The following is a 20,355-nucleotide window of genomic DNA, read 5'->3' on the forward strand; positions in this document are numbered from 1 at the left end:
GTGGGTTAAGGATCCAGCGTGGCTGTGAGCTGTGGTGTAGGTCGAAGATGCGGCTTGGATCTGGCATTGCTGTGCCTATGACTTAGGCCAGCAGCTGTAGCTCTGATTCGACCCCCTGGTCTGGGAATGTCCACATACCGTGGGTGGGGCCCTAAAAAGTAAAAAATTAAAAAAATTAAAAAAAATAAAGGTGATTGTATGTATAGAAAAAAACAGATGTATACACACCTGGTAGTAGTTGTTTGTGTGGATGGTGGAGTTAAAGGTGATATTTTTCTTTTTTTCTTTTTTAAGGGTCACACTTGTAGCATATGGAAGTTCCCAGGATAGGGGTCGAGTCAGAGCTGCAGCTGCTGCTGCTGGCTTGTGCCACATCCACAGCAATGCAGGATCTGAGCTGAGTCTATCAGCTACACCACAGCTCATAGCAATGCCAAGTCCTTTTTTTTTTTGGCTTTTGAGGGCCGCATTTGTGGCATATGGAGGTTCCCAGGCGAGGGGTCAAATCGATCGGAGCTATAGCTGCCAGTCTGTGCCACAGCCACAGCCACAGCAATGTCAGATCCAAGCTGCTTCTTCGACCTACACCACAGCTCATGGCTATGCCGGATCCTTAACCCACTGAACGAGGCCAGGGATCGAACCTGCAACCTCATGGATACTAGTTGGGTTTGTTACCATTGAGCCACAATGGGAACTCTTTCTTTTCTAAGCTTATTTGCATTTTCTAAAATTTCTACAATGAAACTCTTGTTTTGTAATTGAAAGAGTTTTAAAACTAAAGAGCTAATTTGTCCTAATTTCAAGAACCACTTGATAGTTAATGTCTAAACATTTCTGCTTCTCAGCCACCTTAAAAGCTTTACCTGTGGTTTTTCTGAGCATCAATTTAACAGACTTTTAAAGAATTACTTAAACTTTCCAATAAAGTACTTTGTTCTGTGCCTAGCAGGCAGTTAATTCTAGGTACAGGTAATATTTGTTATGAACAAAGCCTAGGAGCTCTGACTTATAAGAGAATAAACTATTTTTTTTTTTTTTGTCTTTTTGTTGTTGTTGCTATTTCTTGGGCCGCTCCTGCGGCATATGGAGGTTCCCAGGCTAGGGGTCCAATCGGAGCTGTAGCCACCGGCCTACGCCAGAGCCACAGCAATGCGGGATCCGAGCCGTGTCTGCAACCTACACCACAGCTCACGGCAACGCCGGATCGTTAACCCACTGAGCAAGGGCAGGGACCGAACCTGCAACCTCATGGTTCCTAGTCGGATTCGTTAACCACTGTGCCACAACGGGAACTCCGAGAATAAACTATTTTTAGTAAGAAACAGAAATCTTAATGACTTCTTTAAAAACATGAGGATTTTTTTTTAAGACTGGTTTTGGATATTGCCTTTTTATTTATTTTGTACAGAGCAAATAAATGCTATGAAAATGTGGTCAAGATTTGTTTGTTTTTTTGGAGTTCCCGTTGTGGCTCAGTGGTTAGCGAATCCGACTAGGAACCATGAGGTTGTGGGTTCGATCCCTGGCCTTGCTCAGTGGGTTAAGGTTCGGGCATTGCCATGAGCTGTGGTGTAGGTCGAAGACGAGTCTCTCGCTCAGATCCTGAGTTGCTGTGGCTCTGGTGTAGGTGGCTACGGCTCCGATTCAACCCCTAGCCTGGGAATCTCCATATGCCGCGGGAGTGGCCCAAGTAATGGCAAAAAGACAAAAAAAAAAAAAAAAAAAGATTTGTTTTTTTTTTGTTTTCCCCCTCTTCTTCTTTGCACAGATTTGAAGGTGACCTAGAGGCTGCATCTAGCTCTGGAGTTGAATTATTTTTCTGCTGTCCTTTCTCCCCACTCTTCCTACTTAGTGTGTAATACACACACACTCTCATACACAGCTTTCTCTCTCTTTCCTGTTTCGTTTACTGTTGTGCTTCTATTTGTTCTGGGAACAATATAACAAGCTGAGTTCCCTCTAGTGGACAAAACCACTTTTGTCAGCTACTGTGACTGCTGACCCAAGCCCGCAAGGGTAGGCTTTTACTGCTGGTGTCAGACCTTTCCTTAATAATATGTTAGTGGGAATTTAGCATCTCTCTCTTGCGATTGTATCCACAAATTTGTATGTGTTTACCTAAAATAAATTAATATTTTGGAACCAGACTAAGTACAATTGCTTTATTAATGATTTTAACACTGAAGAAGCTTTATTTTTATTTTATTTTTTAGGGCCATACTCATGGCATATGGAGGTTCCCAGGCTAGGGGTCAAATTGGAGCTGCAACTGCCAGCCTACGCCACAACCACAGCAACACCAGATCCTTCTTTTTTTTTGGTCTTTTTAGGGTCACACCCACAACATATGGAAGTTTCCAGGCTGAGGGTTCAATCACAGCTCCAGCCGTCAGCCTACACCACAGCCACAGCAACAACGCCAGATCTGAGCCACGTCTGTGACCTACACCACAGTTCATGGCAGTGCCAGATCTTTAACCCACTGAGCAAGCCAGGAATCACACTTTCGTCCTCATGGTTACTAATGAAAATCCCATGCTTTGTTATTAAAAGCTACTTTAATGAAACACATGGAGTAAAATGAAAACCGCAGGGAAACCACTGCACTGCTAAGTTAGGTTTTTTAGCTTCTGTAAGATCAGAAAATTATCTCGAACTGAGAAATTGTTTTAGGACTTTTCCACTTGCTGAGTGTTCCCAAAGTTTAAATTTTCATGTGTTAGTGTTTTATTATTTCCCATTTGAAAGGTTATTCGTTGCTTGTTTCCTGAACAGTTCCTTAAATATCTTTCCTTTTAATTTTAAATGTAACTTGTCTGGAGTTCCCCAGTGGCTCATCAGGTTAAGGATCCAGCATTGTCACTACTGTGGCTTGAGCCACTGTTGTGGCGTGGGTTCATCCCTGGTCTGGGAACTTTTGCATGCTGTGGGCATGGCCAAAAAAAAATTAATTTGTCTGTTTCCTTATCTTTTCAGTGAGGATACCTTGTGTTGTCCTTTGTCTTCTTGGCATTTTTTTGACCAAGTGCTGCTGGCATGTAGGAGGTGGAGGTAGAGATGCTGCTAAATATCCTCCACAGGACAGTCCCCACAACATAGAATGATCCAGCCACAAATGAGAGGAGTGCCAGGGTGGAGAATCCCTGTGCTATAAAATAACCAGCTTTTGGAGTCCCCATTGTGGTTCAGCAGTAATGAACCTGACTAGTATCCATGAGGATGCGGGTTTAATCCCTGGCCTTGCTCAGTGGGTTAAGGATCCAGTGTTGCCGTGAGCTGTGGTGTAGGTCGAAGACGTGGCTCGGATCTGGCATTGCTGTTGCTGTGGCTATGGCGTCAATTCAGTCTTGCTGCAGATCAGCTTCAGCTTTTGTTTCTTTATTAGAAAGCTGGCATAATTAGTTATACATTGTATGCTTGAGGTATTTTGCTGGGTACCTTCTTCGCTGTGGTTTTCTGTAATAGTAAGCCCTTTTTTAATTTTTTTTTTTTTTTGGCTTTTTGTTTTTTAGGGCCACACTTGCGGCGTATGGAAGTTCCCAGGCTAGGACTCCAATGGGAGCTGTAGCTGCCGGCCTATGCCACAGCCACAGTAACACGGGATCTGAGCCGAGTCTGTGATCTACACCAGAGCTCATGGCAACACCAGATCCTTAACGCACTGTATGAGGCCAGGGATCGAACCTATGTCCTCATGGATGCTAGTTGGGTTCGTTAACCACTGAGCCATGGCAGGAACTCCTGTAATAGTAAGCCTTTGGCATATGGCGGGGTTCCCAGGCTAAGGGTCTAATCGAAGCTACAGCTGCCAGCCTACGCCACAACCACAGCAGTGTGGGATCAGAGCCTCGTCTGCAACCTATGCCACAGTTCACAGCAATACCAGATCCTTATCCCACTGAGAGAGGCCAGGGATCAAACCTGCATCCTCATGGATACTAGTCGGGTCCATAGCCTCTGAGCCACAACAAGAACTCCTTTAAAAACTTTTATATTTAGGTGTTTTTTACAACTCTATTCTGAGCTTCTTTTGAGTTGGAAAAAAGAGGCTTGAGCCAGTATTGTAGTTCTGACCAATACTATGTTCGACGCTTTTATAAAGCATTTTTGTTATTGTTCACAACTCATGGGCCCTAGCCTCTAGTCCCTTTTCTGCTATGTTCCTAGTTATTCCCACCTTATACACTTTATTCACTCCCCATTCCTGCCATCCCTAAGTATATTACTTGGTACTAATACCTATTTAATTTGTTGTCTTCTTATTGGCTTCTGATTTGTTTTATATTATTCTGGACTTTCTCTCCTTGGAGACTTTCTTTGTCCATTTTGGATTATTTGCTCATATGCTCTGCATGCTTTTGAGTCCTCCATCCATACCGGTGACAGTGATGTCCAGAATCGAGTGCTTTAGGTCACTCCTCAACCATCCCCTAAAAGTCCAACTAAATCATTGATACGTTGATACTCTTGCTCTGAACTTGGTCCTCTTACAGGTTCTACATACTTTTTAATGGTTGGGTGACGGAGCTCTGGTGTCCAAAAGAACTTTCCAGAGTAATGGAAATGTTCTCTATATTGTGGCAGTGACTAATCACATGCAGTTGTTGAGCATTTGCAGTGTGGTTTATGTGACTGAGGAGCTGCATTTTAAATTTAATGAATTTAAATTAAAATGTGACTAGCCTCGTGTGGCTAGTGGCTGCCTATTGGACAGTGTAGGTGTATCACACAGCTGCACAAAATGTGGTCCCCAGACCAGCAGCATTGCCATCACCTGGGAGCAGAAATGCAGACTCTTGGGTGCCCCTGGCTCTGCTGAATTAGAGCTGCAGTTTGACAAGATCCTCAGGTGACTTCTGTGCACATTCGGGTTTGAGAAGCACTGATACATGGTTGTGCGTTGGAGTCACAGGGAATTTTTAAAACTATTGCCACTTGGACCCACCCTCAGGGATTCTGATTTAATTGGTATTAGGTGTGGTCTGGGTGTTGGGATTTTTTTAAAACATCCCCAGAGTGATTCTAATTACATTGCAAAGACTTAGCATATTCAAACTTCGTGTGTATCCACATGACGGGAGAATTTGGTAAAAATACAGAAGCCCAGCTCTTTCCTGCTTCAGCAGGTCTGGGTCTCTGTGTTCTTTATTAGCCCCCTTGACTCTGACATACACACTTGAGGTTTGTAAATCCCTGCTCTGAAAGATAGTTTCCTACTTCTTTGGAAACCATCACGTAAGCTAGAATGAAATGACTTGCTGACTTGAAAGAAAACTGATCTATGAGATCTTTCAGTCATATGACTGCGTGATTAATGAATACTTGTTTTTCACAAGGTATGCCACTTTCAGTGTTTGCTCAGTGTTTCCTGCTTGCAATTTTGGTGAATTCCTGGTCTCTAAAACAAGTTTTCCTCCCCCTTTTGATAGTTAGAAATATCATTCACCTTTTGCTTTTCAGAATTGCTAGGAGTTCTGCTCTCAACAGCTGGTAGCTTCCTGGTCAGCTTGCCAGTTCCTTAAGGTGCAGTCCTCTGGATCAGAATGTTCTAGGTACAGAAGTGTCTCACCGTCAAGAAAAGCCCAACCCCTGTTCCCCAACATAGCTCACAGTCAGTCAGTTCCAGCCTGTCAGCTGAGCGAGGCTGGCATGGAGGGGTGATTTCATGGTGTTTCTGGTACATTCAGATCCCAGCCCTTTCCAGACGTCAGGCTACGGAGTCAGGAGTGTTGCATTTGACCTAATTCTGACATGTGAGCTGGGAAGGGAATGGATAACGGGGTGACTCTTTTGCTTTCCTTCTTAAAAATGTGCTGTTACGGTTTATAGCAGCAAAACATTTTTGTTCTTGTGACAAAACTTTTGTAAGACTTTAAGTTTATTAGCTGTTTGTTTCTAGGAAACTGGATAAGAATTGATGAGGGTTTGGGAAATATGTTAGGAACAAATTCATTTCCCCCTGCAAAAATTAATTGTTATTAAAAACATGCCACCGACCTGTCTTCCTTCTCTGATTATCAACGTCAGTTTCAATCCTTGTGTTTCCTGCAATCAAAGTGCAGGTGGAAAGTGAAGTGCTGTGTGTTGCTTTTAACCTGTGACGATTTCAGGACTCCGCAGATCGGCAGTGTTTTGTGTGGCTGTCTCTGCCTAGATAATGAGAGGTTGGAAATCAAAAGTAATCAAATATGATGTGGGAAAGCAGACTTGTGTCTTACTGGGGCTTAAGTAGACTCTGTGTGGTCTCTCTGGCAGAAGTAGATAAGAAAGACTGAGACAAAAGAGCCCAGGAAAAGAGGGCTGTCTGAGCACTAGAAGGACGCAGGTTTGCAGCTGGTTCTCTTAAATGAGGACTAGTCCTAATAAGAAGTTGGGATCCCACTAAGTCGTGGGGAAACAAACTTGATAACCAGGACTTTCCTGGGGCACTCCTTTGCCGTGAACTTCAGAGGACCTTAGACAGAGAGGGGCTCTCTTAGTTTCACTTCAAGCAAGAATATAACTTCTTGGCAAACCGATGCCATGCTTGGAAGGAAAGGCTTGGAGGCCAATCCACAGTACATCGTTTCCTGCCTTGAAGGAGCTGGGGCCTCTGTGAGATCTTCTCTAAGAGCCCGCAGACTAGGATGCATTCTCGTGATACGAGTCAGCGGTGCTTAAGTTTGCCACGGTGAGCTGAGCGTGCACAAGCCCACCTCTCTCTTAGTCTCTTAATCATGCACACAGATTGCATTGAAAACTTGTTTCTTGTCGGTGGTGGGAATAAAAATCAGTCGCCCCCTGGGGCTTAGGTGGCAGTGGTGGTGAGAAGCACCTCTTTAAATATTCCTCTAGGCCCGTGTGACGGCTCTGGACCAGGGTGGTTAGTGTGGGAAGTAGTTGAGCATCACCACGATGTAGACAAAATCCAAAGCCTGGGAGATACCTCAAGGGCAAGGAGAAGGGGCTGGTTTTATAGCTCCAGGTGGCAAATTGAGAGAAAAGTATGGGAAAGATTTGGTCAAGAGGCATGAGACTTGCCCCCAGTTCTATGAAAGGCTGTCTGTTTCTGCCTGGCCTTTTGTTCCTTGCTTCATGATAGGCAAATGCTTAAAGAGAAAACTCAGAAAGGAAGCATGTGGAACTGATGACAGCCTCATCAGTAGAGAACTGGGCCCATTACAGGTGTTAACTGTATTCAGTATCTAGTCCTGAGGTGGGAGGGGAGGGCTCTTCTCTTTTGAGGAGGGCGGAGCATGAAGAGGCATGGGCTCCGGTGGAACTCAGTGCTTTGAAATTAATGCTGACTTTGTTTTTCCTTTTGGCCTCGTACCTAGTGTGTGTCAGTTCCTGGAGCTGTGTCAAAGCCCAGAAGGTGGCTTTGGAGGGGGCCCTGGCCAGTACCCACACCTTGCACCCACGTATGCAGCAGTCAATGCGCTGTGCATCATTGGCACCGAGGAGGCCTACGATGTCATTAACAGGTACAGCCAAAGCCAGCAGGGCCAGACACCCAGCTGGGCTCCTGCCTGCTGATGCCACTCTGACCATTGCCGTCTCCTGCCTCTTTGCTGTTCGTTTCCCAGAGAGAAGCTTCTCCAGTATTTGTACTCGCTGAAGCAACCCGATGGCTCTTTTCTCATGCACGTAGGAGGTGAGGTGGATGTGAGGTGAGTGCGTTTTTTTCTCAGGCTGCTGCATCAGCAAATTCTAGGGCTTACCTGCAGCAGTGATACCCAATGCAGGGAACAAGACAGGAAGCTGCGGCTTTGCCTCACAGACCGACACGCAGGAGGACGTGTCAGTGACACGGTTCATAATCATGGCAAATACAATACAGACATCTTCAGGGGTCACTGTCCCTTGACTTCTATTATGTAAATACCAAAATAAAAGTAAGACAGAAACAAAATCAGATGCTTCTGTTTTATTTTTATTTATTTATTTATTTATTTTTAGGGCCACACCCAAGGCATATGGAGGTTCCCAGGCTAGGGGTCCAATTGGAGCTGTGGCCACCAGCCTTGGCCACAGCCACAGCAACGCCAGATCCGAGCTGCGTCTTCGACCTACACCGCAGCTAATGGCAACGCCAGTTCCTTAAATCACTGAGAAAGGCCAGGGATCAAACCTGAATCCTCATGGATGCTAGTCGGGTTTGTTAATTGCTTGAGTCACATTGGGAACTCCAAATGCTTCTGTTTTAAAAGTGAAAAATACATTTGATTGGTATGAAATGATATACCATAATATGTAACTGTAGTATAATGTAATCTTACATCTCTCTGGCATAGGAATGGAGAAGAAAGCCCAGCCGGGACTTAGTAAATATTTTCTGAATGAATCTGATGAAATCATGAGAATATTTAACACCTGTGTGAGCATTGCTTCGGCAGTGGGGAAACCTTAGGTGCCAGTAGAGTGGGTGAAAAACAGTTGCATTAACTGATTAGAACCAGTTGGCTCAAAATTTATCGTTTTCCTGAAGAGCTGTGTGGTGTATCTAGCAAGTAGCTTACTCTCCTGGCAGGAGATTGCCTGTGAAGCATACCAGGAATTCACAGAATTGGTCATTTCTCAAAGATCATTGAGATCTTAGACCATATTAATATTAGTAAGTCTGATAAATACATTTTTTTTTTTTTTCTTTTTACAGGCTCACCCACAGCATATGGAAGTTCCTGGGCTAGGGATCCAATTGGAGCTGCAGCTGCCGGCCTACACTGTAGCTTGAGGCAATGCCAGATCCTTAACCCACTGAATGAGGCCAGGGATTGAAGCGCATCCTAATGGATATTAGTTGGGTTCTTAACCCACTGAGCCACAATGGGAACTCCAGTCTGATAAATACATTTTTTTTAACAAGATTTCTATATCAAAGCCACCTCTTGCCTGTTTGGAAATGTGTTTGCCACTACACAAGTTGATTAATACTCTGACTGGTATAGGGGAAGGAAAAAAACTTGTGGAGCACAAAACATACGGCAGATCAATGTAGGATTTTCTTCTATCTGTAACCTCTCTGTTCAAATCATAAAGTTACATGCGCTGTCTCTGACAACCCTTCTGACACCACATGTGTGTGGTTTTTCCCTCATAATAAACAGTTCTGACACTAAGTCCCCAGAGTTCGCACTGACACCTCAGGTAAAGGGCCTAGTCCCACAAGGCTGCCTCTACCTCAGACAGAGTGTCACAGAGAGTGGGTTCCAAGGACCCCCTCCTCAGTTCAGTAATTCACTAGGATGGCTCCCAGAACTCAGGGAAAATTTTTTTGCCATTATCAGTTTATTATAAAGGACATCCTAAAGAACACAAATGAACAGCCCCATGAAGGGGTATGTAGGGTGAGGTCTAGAAAGGGTCCAGTGCGTAGGAACTTCTGTCCTCAGAAGTTGGGCTGTGCCACCCTCCCGACAGGCACATGGATGTGTCCATCAGCCCAGAAGCTCCCCTAGTTCCTTCATGTAGGGTTTTTATGGAGGTTCTGTTATGGAGGCGTGATTGATCGTTGGCTGTTAGTGATTGACTCAGTCTTCTAGGGAAGGGGGGCTGTGAGGAGGAGCTGAAAGTTCAGCCCTCTGGTCACATGGATGGTTTCCCTGGCAGTCAGGCCCCATCCTCCAGGAGTCACCTCCTTGGTATAAACTCAGGTACGATTGAATGGGGCTTGTTTTGAGTAGCAGGACTCTCCTATCACCCCTAACACTCAGGAAATTCCACAGGTTTTATGAGCTCAGTGCTGAGGAGGAGACCAGTTATATCTTATTATATCACAGAATCTCAGTATCTGTTGTTAAAAGATAAATTGAAGCATTTTAAATTTTTTATGAATTTATTTGAGGAGTTCTGTCGTGGCACAGTGGCTAACGAATCTGACTAGGAACCATGAAGTTGCGGGTTCGATCCCTGGCCTTGCTTAGTGGGTTAAGGATCGGTGTTGCCGTGAGCTGTGGTGTGGGTCGCAGACAAGGCTCGGGTCCCACAATGCTGTGGCTCTGGCGTAGGCTGGAAGCTATAGCTCTGATTAGACCCCTAGCTTGGGAACCTCCATGTGCCACGGGTGCGGCCCAGAAAAGACAGAAAAAAAAAAAAAAAGAATTTATTTGAGCAAAAGTTGATTTGAATGGGGAAGCCTCCAAGCTAGCAGGTAGAAAAGAGGTCTGAGGAGCTGTACAGAATGAGAGACTCCACACCCATGGCATGTGGAAGTTCCTGGGCCAGGGATTGAACCCATGCCACAGTTGGGGCCTGCATTACAGCTGCCCACTGTACCACATGGGAGCTTTCCCAAACGAGAGACGTTTATAGGCAAAACGGAACAGGGATGAGGAATTTATACCAGGCAACAGATTGGGTTAGTTATTGCAGGCTCACTTTCCTGTAGAGGATGGCGAGGTCTAACAGGCAGATTCCCTGACAGGTGCTGATCAGGTGATTTCTCATTGATTGGTTGAAGATTCCATTTCTGTGAGAACAAAAACCATAATTTGATGGTGTGGAGCTTAGCATAAGCCACTCCCTTTGGGGCCTATTGTCTTGTTTTTAACACTGTCTATGCCAGCGAAAGCCAATGTAATGATTGAGGACAAAGAGTACTTTGTTGACATCTTCAGAAAAAGGTTAAAAGATGTCTTCTTCTTGTTCACTACATTTTCATCCTATTCTGCAGATTCTCCAAGCACATTCACACAGTCTTGAGGCTTAGCTTTCTAAAGTTTCCTGAGATTATAGGCAAAAGCAAACAAGTGCTGGCAAGATCGCGATGGTGTTTTATTGCATACCTTTTTCAGATATGGTTATTCTTTAAGTTATTCGTTCTGGCACCAGGTTTCTTCTGTGTTCGTATTCATATCTGCTTGCTAGACACATACTAGGAAACTCTTCCAGTAAAGGAGATTTGGGAGTTCCTGCTGCAGCACAGTGGGTTAAGGAACCGGCATTGCTGTAGCTGCGGCGTAGGTCACAGCTTGGGCTCGGATTCCATCCCTGGGCTGGGAACTTCCATTTGCCATCGGTGCTGCTGGGGGTGGGTGTGGAAAGAGAGAGAGATTTTTCTCACTGATGAGCACTGTCACTATATTCCTCTTCTGCTCAAACTCCTCTGGTAATAGTCGGCTATTCGAGCCGTGCTTTTTTCATTTACGGAGGATTAAAGGTGTGAATGATGGATGCAACCTAGCAGGCACATCCAGTTTCCCCCTTTGTGTGGATTCTAATGTCCCATTCCCATCACTTTTCACTTGGTGTTCCTTTCACTGTCCTTTGCCTGAAAGCATCAGCAGGGATTATCCCCTGAGTGCCACTGAGTGGATTTGACCTGAAGAGAAGCAGCAGTGATGGGGACAGTTTGGCATCTGGAGGCCACTCGTCTCATTCTGGGTTAGACAGAACTGGTCTCTTATCTTTCAAGGTTGGTCACAACTCTTCCTAGTTTCTGAGATGAGCATGTTCAGCCCTTTACGGCTCCTGTGGACTGCCAGTCATCCAGTTGTCATGAACTCGTAGCAAGCACCATTTTTTTCTGAGTTCTTAGGAAGGAGCTATTATTTATCCCTGACCTTCTAATCGAGGTTACAGAACCTGGAGCATTCTGGGAAGGTAGTGGGGAGCTAGGGAGCCAGCGTTTGCTCTGGTGACTGAGCACAGGGTGTGTTCAAGAAAGGAGAGGGAGACAAAAAAAAAAAAAAAAAAAAAGAGTTCCCGTCGTGGCGCAGTGGTTAACGAATCCGACTAGGAACCATGAGGTTGCAGGTTCGGTCCCTGCCCTTGCTCAGTGGGTTAACGATCCGGCGTTGCCGTGAGCTGTGGTGTAGGTTGCAGACGCGGCTCGGATCCTGCGTTGCTGTGGCTCTGGCGTAGGCTGGTGGCTACAGCTCCGATTCAACCCCTAGCCTGGGAACCTCCATATGCCGCAGGAGCGGCCCAAGAAATAGCAACAACAACAACAAAAAGACAAAAAAAAAAAAAAAAAAAGAAAAAAAAGAAAGGAGAGGGAGTTCCCGTCGTGGCGCAGTGGTTAACGAATCTGACTAGAAACCATGAGATTTCGGGTTCAATCCCTGGCCTTGCTCAGTGGGTTAAGGATCTGGCATTGTGGTGAGCTGTGGTGTAGGTCACAGACTCTGCTCGGATACCCTGTTGCTGTGGCTCTGGTGTAGGCCGGCAGCTACAGCTCTGATTAGACCCCTGTCCTAGGAACCTCCATATGCCATGGGTGCGGCCCTAGAAAAGGCAAAAGGACAAAAAAAAAAAAAAAAGAAAGAAAGGAGAAACTGGTCTTGCTGAAGGTCAGAGGGCCTGGGGGGACAGAGGGAGACATAAAGCCGAAAGACCAGGCTGGGAACAGCCTGGGGGGCCCTGAAGTCTCCTTGAGAAGTCTAGAGTTTATTTTTTATTTATTTATTTATTTATTTATTTTTGTTTTTTAGAGCCATACCTGTGGCATACCGAGGTTCCCAGGCTAGGGGTCAAATTGGAGCTGCAGCTGCCGGCCTACGCCACAGCCTCAGCAATGAGGGATCTGAGCTGGGTCAGACCTACACCACAGCTCAGGCACCACCGGATCCTTAACCCACTGAGTGAGGCCAGAGATGGAAACCGCAACCTCATGGTTCCTAGTTGGGTTTGTTTCCTCTGCGCCACAACAGGAACTCTAGGAAGTCTGGAGTTTGTTTTTAAGGGTAGTGGGAAGCCATTGAAGCTTTAAGTAAGGAGTGACATGGTCTGACTTGTATTTTATTAGATGTTCTCCAGTTGCAGTGAAAAGATCCTGTGTTTTAGTGTTTTCTTGAAAATCCTCTGGTTTCAGGGCTGGAGGGAGTAAGACTGGACAGGAGATTGCCCCCATGTCATGGTGACTTGGAATTGGGTGACAGCAGAGAGCATGGAGGGTAGTGGACAAATCTGAGAGATGTGAGGACTGGAGGGAGGGAGAAAGGAAGAAGATGCTTGAAAAAGGTACATTTTGTTCACTCCCCATCTCAGAGTGAGCTTTGGCAGCAGGTCTCAGGTCTTCCATTTATGAGGAGCAGACCACGTTGTTGGCCACCTCCCTACCTCAGAGGTTACGTTCAGATTCAAGAGCAAATACCTTTGAACCCCCTTGAGAGGCTTGAGATGTGAGAGCAGTTGGGTCAGACTTTCAGAGTTAGCTTATTTTAGATGCTAACAATTGGCAGAAAGGACTCTTGCATGCTTCTGCAACTCAGCCTCTGCTGTACCTCTGTCTGGTGTGAGCAGGCTGATAAAATGCTGGGAGGAGAATCATGCCTACAGCTCATTGGAAAGTCTCAATACGCCTGGCTCAGTATCATGTCCATATTGAATAATATGGAAACTAGACCCTTCTCTTTCCTCTTTTCTATGTTCCTTAGGAGACTTTAGAAAAAAGGGTCTGTAAACAGAATTAGAACAAATAGTTTTTGTCTTCCAACATAAAGTGGAGTTGAGCTGTTGGATATTCGAAAAGACCGTAGAAGGGAAGAAAAGACAGTTTGTAAACGTGTTCCATAATAGAGGGAGACGCTAAAATAAAATGTGTCCTGAGAAGAATTAGGGCTGGCAGGATGGAATGGCAAGAATCCAAATCAAGTAGGATAACATGGGGAAAAAAAAAAAGACATATTCTTTCTTTTCCATTTAAAGAGAGAGAGAGAGTGTGTGTGTGTGTGTGTGTACACTGGTGGATGCTTGAAATCAAAACTCCTTTCCCCTCGAGGGGCATAAGGAATGAATCTGAGTGAGATGTTCTGTTCTGTTCTGGTCCGTCTTGCCTAGTCTAAGCAGCCATCATGGTCTGATAGCCTGCTTTGGAGTGCGTCTCTCATGGAAAAAAATAGTTAATTTTAACAAGTCCATGCCATAAACAGACAAGCCCTGAATCTAAAACAGTACTGACTGCTGAATAAATGAGCAGAGCAGAAATACCTGAGTGACACCATGGAATTTGGGGAGTCATCTTACAGGTCTTTGAAAGAAGAGCTGGATTCCCTGTTGACATGAATTGGTGTGGCTGTGATTTCGCCTGGTGTAGATTTGACCCTGTGGAAGTAGGGAGACTAGAAGGTCGTGTTCTTTCACTGGAGCTATGCCATGAGCAACTCTATCTGAACAGAAAGTTAGAGCTCCTGGTTGGAGACCCAGGAGGACTGATCGGGGGCCAAGAGTGAGGGCAGGTGGTGATTAGAGCTTACGAGGCAGAGAGCAGTCTGCCCATGAAATTCGGTGAGCCTAGTTCAAGCTCTTCCTAAGCTTAACGCCTTCCCCTCTATTCTGTCCTTCCAGAAGTGCCTACTGTGCTGCATCAGTAGCTTCTCTGACCAACATCGTCACTCCAGACCTGTTTGAGGGCACTGCCGAATGGATAGCAAGGTGAGAAAAGTGGGATTTGTCTTGCCTCTTAAGACAACAGGTGGTCAAGACTTCTGAAAAATAAAGGAAATGCAGAAGGACCAAAAAGAGAATATAAGATTGCAAGAGCTATCTGATGGTTGAAGGATTGTGCATTTCAAAAAAAAATAGAAGAAGAGTGTTCTTTTTCTTCATACGTTCTTTAATGTGATGGCAAGGATCAAAAACTTGCATAAACAGTACTGGTCAGTCTAAATGGATTTAACCAGTTTGGAGAGCAATTTGGAAATATCTCAAAGATACCCTTGACCCCCAAATTCCACTCCTGCAGAAACTCACACACATGCATGAGAGAGACAAACACAGGACTTGTTTACAGTAGTAAAAAGCTGGAAACAGTTTAAATGTTCATAATAAGCATGAGATAGATGAGTGAGTTGTGGTATAGTCACACTGGAATATAATATAGCAGTTAAAATGATTGAACTAGAGCTACATGTATCAATAGGGATGAATATCAAAAACACTGTTGAGTAAAAAAAAAAGATTTTAAACCACACGTTTGCTTAATATTTGAAGAGATGCAATAAATAAATAAATGAATGAATGAATGGAGTTCCCGTCATGGCTCAGTGGTTAACGAATCCGTCTAGGAACCATGAGGTTGCAGGTTTGATCCCTGGCCTTGCTCAGTGGGTTGAGGATCCGGTGTTGCCGTGAGCTTTGGTGTAGGTTGCAGACACGGCTCAGATCCCGCATTGCTGTGGCCCTGGCGTAGGCCGGTGGCTAAAGCTCTGATTTGACTCCTAGCCTGGGAACCTCCATATGCCACAGGAGCAGCCGGAGAAATGGCAAAAAAGGCAAAAAAAAATTTTTTTTGAAGATGTGCAAAACAATTCTTCATTGTTTATGGGAAGACTCACATGTAATGTAAAAACATGCTGGGAACAATAAACACCAAATTCAGGATGGTGGTTACTTCTGGGGAGAAAGTAAGGAAAACGAGGTGCACATGTCTACTCAGGAGACTTCAAATGTATCTGTGATTGTCCATTTGTCTAAAATAAAAAAAACGAAATGCATATGGTTAAATCAAAGCTAGGTGTCAGGGTCCGTGTACTGTGTTCTACTTGCTATACTTTCCCGGATGCTTGAAATATTTAATAATTTCTTTAAAAAGGTATAGTAGAATTGGAGTTCCCATCGTGGCTCAGCAGGAACGAATCTGACTAGGGATCATGAGGTTGCGGGTTCAATCTGTGGCCTTGCTCAGTGGGTTAAGGATCCAGCGTTGCCATGAGCTGTGGTGTAGTCGCAGACATGGCTTGGATCTGGCGTGACTGTGGCTGTGGCCGGCAGCTGCAGCTCCGGTTTGACCCCTATCCTGGGAACCTCCATATGCCATGGGAGTGGCCCCCCAAAAAAACCAAAAAAAGAAAAGGTATAGTGGAATTACATGTCCTATTGAAGAATTATATCCAAGCTGTAGTGTTTTTCTACATTTTTTTTAATAATTTTTTTATTTTCCCACTGTACAGCAAGGGGGTCAGGTTATCCTTACATGTATACATTACAATTACATTTTTCCCCCACCCTTTGTTCTGTTTTCTACATTTTTTATCAAAGTCATACTCTGAAAATTTTCAGCTAATCCAAATGAAGTACTATGATCATATTTACTTTTTTGTATACCTTTCATTTTTCTGGAATTATTACCTCTTCATTCCCAAATTTTATGCTATAAAATTACTTCTAATACAGTCTAACACTTCTGTAGTATATCAGTTCCTGTGTGTGTGTGCGCACATACACATGCATTTTGATTTATTCCTCCTGGGGCCTCTGCCCTCCCCCTTCAGTCTGGACAGATTGCTGTCAGCTTGTTGCACAGCAGGCATCCAGAAGCTTCCTTCCAGCATGAAATTCATTTCACTTCTCTGTTTTGTTGAAGCCCCTGCCCTTCTTTTTCTTGGTTTACTTCCTCATTTTAATGAATTGCATATTCCAATAAATTCCTCTAAAAAGAACTTGTAGATACATTTTTTAAGATTTTGCATATATTTTTATTCTCACACTTGATGAATAGTTTATTTGGTTAGAGATTTCTAAATTGGAAGCTGTGTAAATTATTTCAGATTTTTTTTTTCTTTTTCTTTTTGGCTTTTTAGGGCCACACCCATATGGAAGTTCCCAGGCTAAGGGTCAAATCGGAGTCGTAGCCACAGGCCTACATGACATGCTGAAGCCACAGCAATGTGGGATCTGAGCCATGTCTGTGACCTACATCACAGCTCACGGCAACACCAGATCCTTAACACATTGAGCGAGGCCAGGGATCGAACCCACATCTTCATGGATATTAGTTAGATTTTTCTCCACTGAGCCATGACAGCAACTCCTATTTCAGAATTTTTAAGCATTGTTCCATTACCTTCTGGCTTCCAGCGTCATTGTTAAAAAGGCTGATAATGATGATAACCAGCATCTACTGAGGACTTGGTGTGTAATACTCAATAGTAAGAGAGCTAGAGTTTAAAGATTGAGAGTCTAGACTTTTAAGATAGACTGCTTGGGTTTGCTTCTTTTTTATGCTTTGTTTTTCTCAATTGAGATTTCCCATCTTTTCATTTACTATATAGTATATTTTTCTTTACCTCACTGAAGTAAATATAAATTTAAATATTGGCTTTAAAATTCTTACCTGGTAGGAGTTCCTGTCGTGGCGCATGGAATCCGACTGGGAACCATGAGGTTGCGGGTTCGATCCCTGGCCTTGCTCAGTGGGTTAAGGATCTGGCATCACTGTGAGCTGTGGTGTAGATCGTAGACGCGGCTCAGATCTGACATTGCTGCTGCTGTGGTGTAGGCCAGTGGCTACAGCTCCGATTAGACCCCTAGCCTGGGAACTCCATATGCCGCAGGAGTGGCCCTAGAAAAGGCAAAAAGACAAATAAAATAAAAATAAATAAAATTCTTACCTGGTAATTTCAACATCTGGATATCTTAGAGTTGACATGTCACATTTTCCTGAGTGCCTCTGTCATGTACTTTTTGAATTTACCCTGGATATTGTTATGTTGTGTTGTGAAGACTAGATTCTGTTAAAAAGGCTTGAAAGAGTGTTGACATTTTTCTTATAGCAGGCAGTAAACTTGGTTAGACACACCTGCAGTAGCCAGGGGTCCAGCTCTTGGATTAGTTCTTGATCAAAAGCTGCTTTCAGGGAGTTCCCATCATGGCTCAGTGGAAACGAATCTGACTAGCATCCATGAGGACACAGGTTCCATCTCTGGCCTTGCTCGGTGGGTTAAGGATCTGACATTGCCCTGAGTTGCGGTGTAGGTTGCAGATGGGGCTTGGATCTGGCATTGCCGTGGCCAAAGCCAGTAGCTACAGCTCCAATTGGATCCTAAGCCTGGGAACTTCCACCTGCCACAGATGTGGCCCTAAAAAGACAGAAAAAACAAAACAAAACAAAAAAACCCTGGTTTTGGTTTGCCCAATGCATGTGTGATTCAGGGTCAGGTAGAAACTTGAGCAAATTTTAAACATGGAATTTGGGGTTTTCCTTCTCTGGCTGTCCTGTTTCTGGGATTCCTCCTTAACTTCTGTCAGCCTGGGTCTTCTTACCATAAAGATGGTGGGCTTTCTATTAGCTTCAGCTGCCTTGGCCGCCACTGTTGAGCAAGTGTGGCCATCCTCATGGCAAATGGGGAATTAAAAAACAGGGTGGGGGAGGGGAGGAACTGACTGCTCCAACTGTTAAATCCCCACCTTTTTTCAGTTTGGTGAGTTCATGGGGAAGTTGTTTTAGTGTGTTTTGTCCAGAGTGTATGATGGTTATTTGCAGGGTTGGTTTGTTAGGCACTTAATTTGGTGTGAAACTCTATCTGGGTTTGAAGCTCAGTTTTGTCATGTACTTACTCGCTTTGTGTCTTAGACAAGTTATTGAACTTCTCCATGTCAGAGTTTCCTTATATGTCAAATGATGGGATATTGAATTTGATATTAAGCTGAAATATAAAGAAATTAAGTCACCAAAACCTGGCGTGGAGCCACTGTGCTTTACTGCCTCTCAAGTCACTGTATTCTCAATCCATTTTGTTCACTTTTGTTTTATTTCTCTTATTTTTGTGGTTTGGAAACTTCATGCTGATGAACCATGATATAGTTTTTTTTTTTTTTTTTCATTTATTGTTCTGGGCACTCACCAGGTATCTTCACTCTAGAATTGCGTGTACTTTACTTCCAAGAAACTTTATTTTTTTGATAATTTCTTCCTTTCCATTTTCTGTGTTTACTCTTTTTATAGCATCCTATAATAGGATTAGACTTCTAATTTTTCAAAAAAATTTTTTGCTCATTTTCCATCTATCAATGTTCATTTTCTCTTTTGCGGGGAGGCGGGGCGGTAGGGTTGGCAGCTGTGCCCTGGCACTTGGAAGTTCCTGGGCTGGGGATCATACTCAGTCCACAGCAGTAATATCACTAGATCCTTAACCTGCTGAGCCACTGGAGAACTCCTCTCAATCTTTCTTACCACTTTCTAAGAGTAAATTTCCCTCACATTTTATCTTCTAATCCTTCTGCTGAGATTTTATTTCTTCAATTTTTAAATTTTCCAGAGCTTATTTTTTTTTTATCTCCATTTATAAAAAAGAATACTTCTTTTGAAATTACTCTTCTGTTCTTGTTTCAGGGATATTTTATCCTTGAAGTGTTTTTATTTCATAGGATACTTTATTTAAAGATAGAACTTTTTTTTCCTTTCTTTTTAAAAAGGGCCACACTGGCAGCATATGGAAATTCCCAGGCTAAGTGTCGAATAAGAACTGCAGCTTCATACCTACACCACAGTCACAGCAACACCAGGTCTGAGCCACATCTGGGATCTACACCAGGGCTTGTGGCAATGCTGGATCCTTAACCCACTGAGGGGGGCCAGGGATTGAACCCATGTCTTCATAGATACTAGCTACATTCTTAACCTGCTGAGCCACAATGAGAACGCCTAACGATATAACTTTAAAAAGTTTATTTCTGCTCCCTACATTATTTCCTCCATTTTATTATGGAATCTAAACCACGTAATCCACCTCCAACCACTTGTTCACTGTACTATCTTTCAAGAATTCCAGAAAAGTCATATAGCACATTATCATTTTATAACTTTTTCATGTAATGTATTTGGAACATCTTTAAACATACTTCTGTAGCATTATTTTAAATGACTGTATAGTTTACCATTATTCAGAGATAACATAATTTATATAACCAGTCCCTTACTGTTGAGCTTCTGAGTTGTTTCTGATATTTCACTGTTACCATTCTCATAATCTGATCTTTGGACACATTCTTCCTTATTTTGTAGGATTAATTCCTTGAAATGACCCTGTAATGCTAAGCCAAAGATCATGCATGTTTGATCTAGAAAATACACTCAATATATAGTCTAACCCCAAGTAATAATTGTTATAATAATAGAGTAATTTGAAAATATAGGAAACTATAATTTTAAAAAATAAGTTTATTTTGAATAGTTATAAAGGTATATTCACTATAGAAACTTTTTGAAAATACAGGAAAATGAAGAAAAATATCAGCAATAGACCCACCTAAAAGATAGCCAGAATTAGCAATTATTTTTCAACTTTAAGCTGAGGGTTATCATGCTATAGATATGATTTTATAATCTTTTCTAAAAAGCAGTGACTTGAGGTACTGCGTTTATTACATTAGTAAATGATTTCTGAGTTTCTTTTTTATTTTTTTGAAGGAAAAGGTATTTCTAAAAGCTAATTAGCTGGCATCTTTCCATAGTGGCAGTGCTTTTTAAAAAAAAAACTTGAGTTCTCGTCATGGTACAGTGGTTAATGAATCCAACTAGGAACCATGAGGTTGCAGGTTTGATCCCTGGCCTCACTCAGTGGGTTAAGGATCTGGCATTGCAGTGAGCTGTGGTGTAGGTTGCAGACGAGGCTCGGATCCCTCATTGTTGTGGCTGTGGTGTAGGCCAGTGGC

At 43.4% G+C, this 20,355-nt stretch overlaps 1 protein-coding gene across 4 annotated transcripts in view; it reads left to right on the forward strand.

Moving 5' to 3' along the window:
• The window catches only part of FNTB (farnesyltransferase, CAAX box, beta), a 77,374-nt gene that overhangs the window by 35,817 nt on the left and 21,202 nt on the right, over window positions 1–20,355 (forward strand). For 3 of the 4 annotated variants that reach the window (XR_014809071.1, NM_001244680.1, XM_084966555.1), the window contains 3 exon segments: window positions 7,320–7,466; window positions 7,569–7,652; window positions 14,269–14,355. Coding sequence is in view for 3 of the 4 variants with exons in the window: in NM_001244680.1 (NP_001231609.1) it covers window positions 7,320–7,466; window positions 7,569–7,652; window positions 14,269–14,355 (318 nt within the window). In the remaining variant the exon portion in view is untranslated. 4 annotated transcript variants of the gene reach the window in all.

This window comes from Sus scrofa, chromosome 7, assembly GCF_054392235.1.
Source record: "Sus scrofa isolate SSC_HxYL_T2T_F1_AM1 chromosome 7, Sscrofa_HxYL_maternal_Yorkshire_Landrace_v2.0, whole genome shotgun sequence".
Lineage (NCBI taxonomy): Eukaryota > Metazoa > Chordata > Mammalia > Artiodactyla > Suidae > Sus > Sus scrofa.